At 33.8% G+C, this 10173-nt stretch overlaps 2 protein-coding genes across 4 annotated transcripts in view; both read left to right on the top strand.

Moving 5' to 3' along the window:
• Positions 1–3669, top strand: part of LOC107740119 (ankyrin repeat and SOCS box protein 5-like) — a 5946-nt gene extending 2277 nt beyond the window's left edge. For both annotated transcript variants that reach the window (XM_016552432.1, XM_016552433.1), the window contains exons 2-7: positions 445–524; positions 775–882; positions 1975–2128; positions 2254–2388; positions 3122–3313; positions 3417–3669. In XM_016552432.1, the coding sequence (XP_016407918.1) occupies positions 445–524; positions 775–882; positions 1975–2128; positions 2254–2388; positions 3122–3313; positions 3417–3544 (797 nt within the window). In that variant the 3' untranslated portion in view covers positions 3545–3669. The remainder of the gene's footprint in view (positions 1–444; positions 525–774; positions 883–1974; positions 2129–2253; positions 2389–3121; positions 3314–3416) is intronic.
• Positions 3527–7214, top strand: LOC107740120 (spermatogenesis-associated protein 4-like). Of its 2 annotated transcripts, none has more exons than XM_016552435.1 (7): positions 3527–3545; positions 4181–4287; positions 4644–4773; positions 4942–5060; positions 5429–5649; positions 5741–5893; positions 6813–7214. In XM_016552435.1, exons 2-6 carry the CDS (start codon positions 4187–4189, stop codon positions 5851–5853), a joined length of 684 nt encoding a protein of 227 aa, XP_016407921.1. In that variant the 5' UTR covers positions 3527–3545; positions 4181–4186; the 3' UTR covers positions 5854–5893; positions 6813–7214. The 2 variants fall into 2 exon arrangements, with proteins under 2 accessions (XP_016407921.1, XP_016407920.1); XM_016552434.1 differs by lacking the exon at positions 3527–3545 and adding an exon at positions 3982–4082.
• The last annotated feature ends 2959 nt before the right edge of the window (positions 7215–10173 follow it).

Genomic DNA, 10173 nt, shown 5'->3' with positions numbered 1-10173 from the left:
TTTCTTAAATATATACATGCATGTGTTTGTATTTATATATACATAATAAATATACTCATACACACTCTTATTTAAACAAAAACTTTTATTTTGGATGAGATTAATCGTGTGTGTATATGTGTATATATATATATGTATATATATATATATATATATATATATAAATAACAAAATAAGAAAAAGATACCATATTTCTAGAGAATTGAAAAGATAAAATATATTTCAACATATATAACATTATTATTAAAACAATTCAATAAACATATAAAACATTAAATCGTTTCTAATAAATTAGAAAATATAAAATAGAAAGATTTCCACTATACTAAGATTTTGGGGCCTCAATGTGTATATCTGTGTATATGTATATATATAAGATAGTATTCATATTTTAAAATTCCTAAATTTCCTGTTTGGCAAATCACTGTTTTTATTCTTCTCCAGGGTCTTGGGCCGACCGCTCTGCTCTTCATGATGCTGCCAGCCAAGGACGACTGCTGGCTCTCAAGACCCTCATTGCACAGGTAGTTTCTCATTTAAATGACCTTTAGTTGAACTGTAAGATAAGAAATACGTAATTGTATTAATATGTGTAGTATTTATATCTTGTAGTCACATGCACTCTACCGGATAAGTAATGTAATACACATTTAGTGTAGAGGTGAACACTGTAATCCATCATGCACGCTAGTGAAGGGCATTGCTGCCACCATCTGGAATAAAAGAATCCTACACATTCTAATGCAATATTCATTTCTCTTAAACTGTCCTCAGGGCCACAGCGTGAATATGCTGACAATAGACCACGTTAGCCCTCTTCATGAGGCGTGCATAGGGAGCCATGTTGCCTGTGCCAGAGCCCTGATAGATGCTGGAGCCAACGTTAGTCTCTGCAGGGCTGATTGGTAACACTTTCATTTCACAGGTCGTGACAAGCAGGCTAGGCTTGTGTTACTGAGTTTAGCATTTTGTAACACAGTGGAAGATTTTTGCTTTATTACACTGAAATATGATGATGATGATGATGATGATGATGATTAAATATATCTATTAAATTATTAATTCTAGAAATATCTTTTTATTTTTTTATTTTTAATATACTCATTTTATTTTCTTTTGTCATTATTATATTATATTATTGATGATGATGATTATTCATAATAAATATGTCTAATGAATTATTAATTCTAGAAATATCTTTTTATTTTTATATAATCATTATTATCTTTTCTTTTGTCGTTATTATATTATATTATATTATATGCATTAAATAATATTATATTTGTTTTTTATCTATCAATTATTTTTTAATTATCAATTATTATTTCATTATTAATTCTACACAGAAAAAAATTGTGTAGTTTAGAAACATTGTTCACCCAGAAATTGCTATTAAATTGAAAATGGTATCTAAATTTTATCTTTTACTTTTTTCTTTTTATATATATAATCATTATATCTTTTATTTTGTCATTATTATATTATTAATATACTATATATTATATTTTTTATCATTATGTTTTTTTTATTATTTTGTCTATTCGAATACATGAGTTACAGCAAACCCTTATAATCTGGTAAACACTTAAGCCATAAAACAGGGGATGAAACATTTTGTAAACATTTGTGTTCAGCTGTTGCATTTTTCATATAATTTCATGACACATTCTGTTCTTTTGTTCATTTCACAGGTCGTGACAAGCAGGCTAGGCTTGTGTTACTGAGTTTAGCATTTTGTAACACAGTGGAAGATTTTTGCTTTATTACACTGAAATATGATGATGATGATGATGATGATGATGATTAAATATATCTATTAAATTATTAATTCTAGAAATATCTTTTTATTTTTTTATTTTTAATATACTCATTTTATTTTCTTTTGTCATTATTATATTATATTATTGATGATGATCATATAATTTCATGACACATTCTGTTCTTTTGTCTTGTATTCTATGTCTGTGTGTTCAGGTTAATGTGACAACTATAGATGGAGTGACTCCATTGTTTAATTCCTGCTCAGCTGGCAGTTTGGAATGTCTAGAGCTGCTTTTGCAGAGTGACGCCAGACCAGAGGCCCTGGCTCTATGCCAGCCTTCACCCATCCATGAGGCAGTCAGCAGGGGTGGGTATAAGACTGGCATTATAGTACCATAGTCCTGCACAAATCAAAATTAGTCCGAATTAGCCGACTTGCTAATAGACTCTCTAAGTTTTTAATATGACATGGCTTTATGGTCTCGTTCAAAGGCCACAGCAAGTGTGTGGAGGCACTGATTGCATGGGGTGTGGATGTGGACTATGAAATCCCTCACATGGGCACTCCTCTCTACAGTGCTTGTCGATGTCAGGAGTTCTTATGTGCCCGCAAGCTGCTCGATGGAGGTGAACAAATCCAAATTCACTCTATTAACTAACTGTGCTGAAAAGTAGGGACAAACAAATTTCATGACAATCTAACTGTAATTTTTCAAATTTAGTGGACGGTCAGTTTGACACAACCAGCCTGAAATTACAGTTAAGTTTCACAAGACTTAAGTACATAAAAAGTAGATTCGTTTAAAGATGGAAAATGCTGAAAGTAACAATAAGGTGGAGTTAATTATGTCTAACCGCTCTGACAGATTTAGTGAGTTCATTCAGAGACTGAATTAAACCAGTTAACATGAGTGAAAACGGTTCATAAAAAGAATCGACTCAAATGACTCTTTTAATCTCATCACAGAATGCAAATTCATGTTCACAATTCCGGTTCAATCAATCAAACTTGATTTCAACCAAAATCACCTTTCAGCAAATCCAATGCAACACAAAGTGCTTTACAGGTATAAATAAGCATAAGCAGTTATGAAAATAACTCTATAATAGTTTATAACAAAACTGAATATGAAAACTGAAATATTGATCAAACAAAATACGATAGCAATAAATAAAAATGCTGTTAATAAATAAAATAAACATAAATACTAGAATCATAACTGTAAGACACTACATAAAAGCTAGGCAATTTGTTTTAAGTGATATATCACCCACTCCTACAGGTAGATCACAGTTGTGCTTAATATTTGGAAAATAACCTATGCTGTGTTACTATATAACAAAATTGTCACCATCACAGGTGCAAATGTACAGAGAGGCACACATTTGGAGAGTCCTCTTCATGCAGCAGCCCAGAAAGACTGTATAAGCATAGTGACGCTCCTGCTAGAATTTGGGGCAGATGTAAATGCACGCAACCTGGAGTATAAGCGGCCCGTGGAGGCTGCTCCTCCAGGGAGCCTTACAGAGGGATTCCTATTGATTTATGAAGGTGAGTTACATGTGCAGCAGCATGATAGACTCAAAAGTCACTGATGTTTTGACTTTTATGTGTTTTACTGCATCAGCTTTTATCAGTATTGTTTCATTTACAGCGACACCCCGTTCTCTGCGTCAACTGTGCCGTCAGCAAATCAGGGAGAGTTTGGGACGTTCCCGACTGCACCTTCTACCACATTTGCCCCTCCCTAAAGCCATGAAGAACTTTCTACAATATAGATAATGTCCTTATGTTTGCTTAGTATTACTGTATTGACTTCGTGTCTGTGGCCTGATTTAACAAGAATATGCCAGTGATGGTATATAAATAAACTTGTGACTGGTACCCAATTTTGTTTATCTTACTTTAATAAATAAAATATAGGCCTACACACAAATTAACCATGGTTTTGCTACACTGACCATAGTTTAACCATGGTATTTGTAGTAAAACTGTGGTTATACAAATGGTAATCAATACGCCCAAAAAAACATGGTTACTACACTTTTACTACAATAAAACCATGGTTCATTTTCGCAACGTTTGTTAGACTTGAAAATATCTCATTCCAGTGTTTATTTAAAGGGATAGTTCTCCCCCCCCAAAAAATAAATAAATACAATTTTGTCATGATTTGCATCAAGTTGAATGTTGGTAAACAGTTGACGGTAGCCATTGACTTCCATAGTGTAAAAAAGATCACAGTAGGTCGAATGTTCTACAAATCAAACATATGATCTGCCAGCAGGTGGCAGCACATCAATTCCAGCGCGTGTCGTCAGTAAGCTTGTTTCCATGCGACTGTAAACAATGAGCCGAAGGGGCTTGTCTTTTTCCTCTAACAAACAGGCTGATCCTCGTTTCTGTCGTTACCTATAGTAAGAAATGGCCTATTCGCAGTCCCCTAAGAAGGCTGGTCTACCACGAGAGGTTTTGAAATGGCTGCAGAGTCTTGAATTATCGTTTTTCCCAAAAAACGTGCGCAGGTGAGTAGAGAAGATACCGTAAATCCCAAAAATTTGAGCCATTTAGGGGATATCAATATATTTGTACTTGTATAAAAGCTTGCAAGTGCTATGTAGCTAGTTAGTTTAGTTTTCTAATCAAATACAATAAATATTCATTTACAATTCCCCAATGAGTACTCTATTTCGCTATTTAGTCAACATCCGGCGATTTTGTTCATTTTGAATAAAATGTTAATATTTAACATCTGGTTTCATGAAAAATATAACAAATGTGGTTCAAAAACGGTTTTTCAAAAATAAACAAAATTGAAAGGACTTTGAATTACTACTAAATATGAAATGTACTTACATGCCTTGTTGTCTTTTGACCAAAGAGACCTTTCCAATGGATACCTAGTGGCTGAAATATTTTCCTGGTACTTCCCAAGGGATTTTCATATGCACTCCTATGATAATGGAGCTTCACTGGCTGCCAAACAATCCAACTGGTCCCAGATTGAGAGAGTGAGTTTGATACAAGAAATGATAAAAGTGACATGAAATAACTGATTATTTATTTTCATGATATGTTTATTGTGCTTTGGCCTATTTTTCTTAAACCATGCCAGTTTAATAAAGATCTAGCTGTTTAATAAAGATATTTTCTGTAATACACCTTTGGTTGTTTAAAAGTTTTTTGAGAAGCAAAACATCAGTCTGATGAAAGAGGTCATAGATGGCACAATCCACTGTAAACCTGGAGCTGCAGAGCTTCTCGTGCAAGAGATTTACACCTTCCTGACCAACAGAAGGTGAGCTTTCATATTTACTTTCTTTATGCATTTTTCATTCCCATCAGATAATGTAAATCAAATATTAGCCAAATAGCCCTTTAGGCATTGTTTTCAAATACTCACATTTAGTTTTTCTCCATTCTGGTATATAAAGCTCACTTTTAATTTTCAAAAGACACAATTATGTTCAAATGAAAGGGAGGATACGTTTTGCAGGATGGATATGTAGGCCTAATTCCGCTTCATCTGCATGTACATGCTTTAGGTGTGTAAAACAAATTGGCTTGCAGCCATGCTTTTGTAATGCGTCACAAATGCTTCAAAAGGTTAAGGACTAATTAATCTCACACCTTGTCTACATTTGGCTTGTTGTATGCTTCCTGTAGGATCCAGACCATCCAGAAGGTGGAGCAAGGCTTCACAGATAAGGCTTATCAAGACCAGTTGCCTATGGTGGCTCGAGCCACAGCCTCAGTGGCCATAAAGAGCAACTTGAGTCTCAGTGAGGTTATAGCTGAACCAAACATCATCTCCAACCAGCGCAAGGTCCTTGCGATCATACACAGACACATAGAACAGAGAAAAGAGGAGAGAACACAAGACCCAAGTGAGTAACACACCACGAATCTTTCTATTTGCCCTGAGATTTGTATGTCTTGGGGAAGGATGCTTTACTGTAGAGTATATTTCTTTGACAGAACGATTCAATGTTAAGCCCACTCTTGGAGAACAGGCTGTCAGATTGCCTCCGCTGTTAGCCTACCAGAGCGAGCCAAACCTGCAGATGAACACCAGTCAAGCAGCTTGTTAAGTTCTTGGCTCTACCTTGCCAACAAGAAGATGAGACATATGTAAGCCAACAGTCTAAATATTATCAAAATTTTAACAAACCATGTTGTTGTTGTTTTTTTGTTTTTTTTTCCCTCCTCACAGAGCAGTATCACAAAAGCTCCTCAAAAAATGCACCTGGCAAGGCTATAAACTACTAAAAATTTGCTAAGATAAACCCTTAGTGCTACTTACACTGCAATACATGCCAAAACATTTCAAACTGTTTTGCTTACCCGTTTAATTAAAAGGAACCTACTCAAAAGAATAATTCATTCATAAATTACGTGTTCTGATTCAAAACAGCTGAGAGAACAAGACACAACATTTAAAACATTTCTAATGTTGTTGAGAGTATTAATGTTACCACTCTACTTGAATAAAATACTATTATGATTAAAATAGCTTTTCTGTTGAAAAAAATTAAGATATAAAACCTTGCTATCAAGAAATGTCATTAATCTACAAATAATTGATTATCGGCACAATAGCAACACTATTGCCCAACATGGTTGTTATTGTTAACTAAAACTAATAAAAATTGATTTTGTTAATTGAAATTAACTGAAAATAAAGCTGAAAGTGAAATGAAATATACATATTAGATTTAAAAAATTGAAATGTTTTTTTAAAATTAGAAATGTTGCCTTAATAACTAATTGAAATAACTTAAGTTGAAATACTAAAATTACTAAAACTTAGACTAAAAAAAAGCTAAATCTAGATAGAAACATTAAAAAAATGACAAGCACATAATAATAAATTACTTCTAAAATTAATCTAAAATTAACATAAATATAAAAAACTCATAAAAATGTTAATAAATACTATAATAGTATATAAATAATACTAAAATATACTGCTGCCCAACATGAGTCACGAGTGTATTATCATTGTTTAACTATATTGTATTTAGGGAATGTTTGTCTTCTTTATGTGCAGGTTCTATGGCATCTGGCATCAGAAGCAAATTGGAGGCAAATTATGAGAATCTATGTTTAAGGTAGATGTCTAACAAAGGTCTTCAAAGCACATTTCAAAATGTGGCCCTAGAAATTTAAGCAGAAGATTCATTCGCACAATAAATAAAAACCAGTCTAACAAGCATACACATCAGTGTGCAGGCTGCTTTTGTTGTCCATGTTTAAATAGAACACAGACTAAAAAATATATAAAAATCCACGTTTATTAGCTTCTAAAGGCTTGTTGTTCTGATTGGCATTGGATTTGAATTCTCTACACCATACAGGTCAACAAATCTATTATAATGAAATGCATATTTCCATCTCTTGTGATATTCAAGTCACAGATTTAAAGTGTGAACAATTAATATTTTTCAGAAGAACTGCTTCTTATAGTTTAACCAAAAATTGGTATCAGTTTGATAGATTAATATATGTGTATAATCATTTTAATTCTGCTTTCATCCATAGCTCTTACTAAATGTGTGATGATATTTGAATCAATTAAGTTACTAAAAATACTTTTTCTGCTCCTTATGATTTGATGTTTCTATGGCTTTTATGGGACGGCTTGGGCTTTTTCTTGTTGTATAAAAAGAGCAGTCTGGACATTTTCCTAAAAATCTCCTTTTGAGTTCCATGGACAAAAAATAAATCATGTAGGTTTAGAACATCATCTGAGCTTAAATTGAACATTTATCAATTAACCCCAGTAGCTCTTAGGCCTTCTTCAGCCTGTTGTTGCTTCTCTGTTATCTCTGTATTGAGATAGCTCGGTTTTAAATGAAAGGCACAGCATGTTCTCTTCTCCGCTCCACCTAAGACCCACTGCAAATTAGATATTCATTTAGCAAACTCACTGTGAGACAGGCAGGATTTAGGCAAGTTGCCCGGGTCCTTGTTTACCCCCTCTGCCTCTTTTACTCTGTTTCTCTCCCCGTTGTACACACACAAACACACAGTGTCACACAGTCCCTTTCAGTCTCACACACAGACAAACACTCTCACACGCTCAGCGCCTCTGTCAAACATAAAGAGTGTATCTGCTGTGTTACCATGCATCTTTCAGACTCAATTCATAGCATAAGGTTGCCATGGATATCTAAAGCAAGCATACTGCTTTTCATCAATGTGCCTAGAAAATAACTTTTTAGACCACCTCGTCTCTCTCACGCTCCCTCTGTTTTTCTCACCCTCCTCTCTATTACATGCTTATGCTGTTTTCCGTCTGAAATGGACATTTAAAAAACCAAATAATAGGCTTTGTGCGGAATAAAATGCCATGAGGTGCGAATGACGCTGAATGCAGTCATTTAATCATTAGCATAGCTGAGATGTTACTGAAATCAGTGTCTACTCTCAATGATTTGACAAACAAATGATTTTTTTTAGGGACAGTTCACCCCAAAATTAAAATATTTTTTCATTAAAAGAATCATCATTTACTCACCCTCATGACTTCTGTGGAACACAAAATATATTTGAAAAATGTATATTGTATGAACTATTAGTATACAGAAATAACCCCAAAAAGTGTTTTTTTGACCACTAGGCAACCAACATTTGTATATGCATTACATCCATCTACTGTATATACAAAGTATATTGGTTTAGATTGGTTCATTAAAGCAGTCAGTGGTCAAATATATTGTTTTAATAAACCAAATGTTTTCCATGGCAGCATACCAGTGCTACTTTCATATCTCATATCACTCTGCGCTCTCTCTTGTCATTGGTGCCTTCATGTGACTCAATGTGGCGACATATTGTTGTAAAAAATGGCCTTGGTGGACTTCTGTATTAGTGAGCCTTTAAAGAATGGCTAGAAGCTCAGGAGTCTTCAGTTAAAGTGAGAAAATGAAAACAGCACTCTGAACAGCAAGGAACTGGAGAAAAAAGTTTTTTTGAAAGAAGTCTCTTATGTTCACCAAGGCTAAATTTATTTAAAATACAGTAAAATGCAGTCAAATTATCAGATTATCAAATTACATTCAATTGAAACTGTTTCAATGTTTTCTAAATTGCAAGTGTTTTCTTTTTGAATGTATTTTAAAATATATTGATGATGCAAAGCTGAATTTTCAGAACCATTACTCCAGTCTTCAGTGTCACATGATCCTTCAGAAATCATTTGAATATGCTGATTTGCTGATCAAGAAACATTTTGCATTATTATTACAGTTGTGCTGCTTAATAGTTTTGTGAAAACAATATTTTTTTAGAATTCTCAAAATACAGCATTTATTTGAAATATATATTTTTTGTAACAATGTAAACTGTCACGTTTGATCAACAGTGTTGGGAAGGTTACTTTGGAAATGTAATAGGTTACAGATTACAAGTTACCCTATTTAAAATGTAAAAAGTAGTGTAACTTTTTCAAATACTTCAATAAAGTAATGTAACTGATTACATTTGATTACTTTTGGTTGCTTTTCTACATTTCTAACAAATGTTTTCAACTAATCATTTTAAAACATTTAAAGCAGGCAGGGTTAACCTTACAGTAGGACTCAACACTGATGTCAGACTTTCGAAATCCTTCATCACTTGAATTAAGATTATAATAATAACAGCCACCACAAAATCAGACTTTAGAAGTTATTTTTACTTTGAGATCGTTCTGAGGTTAAATACTGATTTAAAATCATAGCAAGAAATACTTTAATCGCTATACTGTTTTTTAAATCAAATCTTTGCATAGCTATGACAGGAAACACCGGCATCTAGCAATGCCTTGGAAAAACTGTTGGAAAAGCTTGAAAAATCTTTAAAAAATAAACCATATACATGAGCCCAAATAGGGAAAAAAACTGTTATTGAATAAGCATGTGTCTTAAACTCCGGAAACACTGGTGTCAATGCCTTTCGTCATTGCTTTCGTGGTGTAGACGCTGATGTGGTCAAATGCGTTCGATCAGCCAGGTGTAAACGGGTATGTCTCCATTGTCCACTTGTGATCCGATTTACCAAAACGCATCTTAATACCAGGTGTAAACAGGGAAGTAGTCTATGATAATCAGCCCTGTTTACACTTGGTATTAAGATGCGTTTTTGATCGAATCACAAGTTTACATTTGGCATTTTAATCCGTCTCTTCTGTCAACTTTCGACCACTTCTGACCAGATTACCCCCCAAGTCAAGAGAAGGATAAATGGGCGGATCCCTCTGTCGGCATCAAAACACGAGCGGGAGGGCTAAAGTTATCGCGCACTAATATTACGTCTACTTGTACTTACTGCTGTTGTTTCTTTTCATGTTATCAGAAATATATAGAGATATCGGGTCATATGATGTTGCTAAAAAGAACATTATTTTGTGTATTTGGTGTAATGAAATG

The sequence above is a fragment of the Sinocyclocheilus rhinocerous genome, unplaced genomic scaffold (assembly GCF_001515625.1).
Source record: "Sinocyclocheilus rhinocerous isolate Xijiao unplaced genomic scaffold, SAMN03320098_v1.1 scaffold584, whole genome shotgun sequence".
In the NCBI taxonomy this organism is placed as follows: Eukaryota; Metazoa; Chordata; class Actinopteri; order Cypriniformes; family Cyprinidae; genus Sinocyclocheilus; species Sinocyclocheilus rhinocerous.
Note: the sequence above shows the minus strand (reverse complement) of the source record. Positions and strands in the feature narration are given on the sequence as shown.

Bases quoted from the DNA above. Each gene is read 5' to 3' on its own strand.
- LOC107740120 (XM_016552435.1), top strand. From the start codon at position 4,187: ATGGCCTATTCGCAGTCCCCTAAGAAGGCTGGTCTACCACGAGAGGTT. The intron at 4,288-4,643 runs GTGAGTAGAGAA...TTTTGACCAAAG, and splicing joins TTCCCAAAAAACGTGCGCAG to AGACCTTTCCAATGGATACC. The intron at 5,650-5,740 runs GTGAGTAACACA...TTTCTTTGACAG, and splicing joins GGAGAGAACACAAGACCCAA to AACGATTCAATGTTAAGCCC.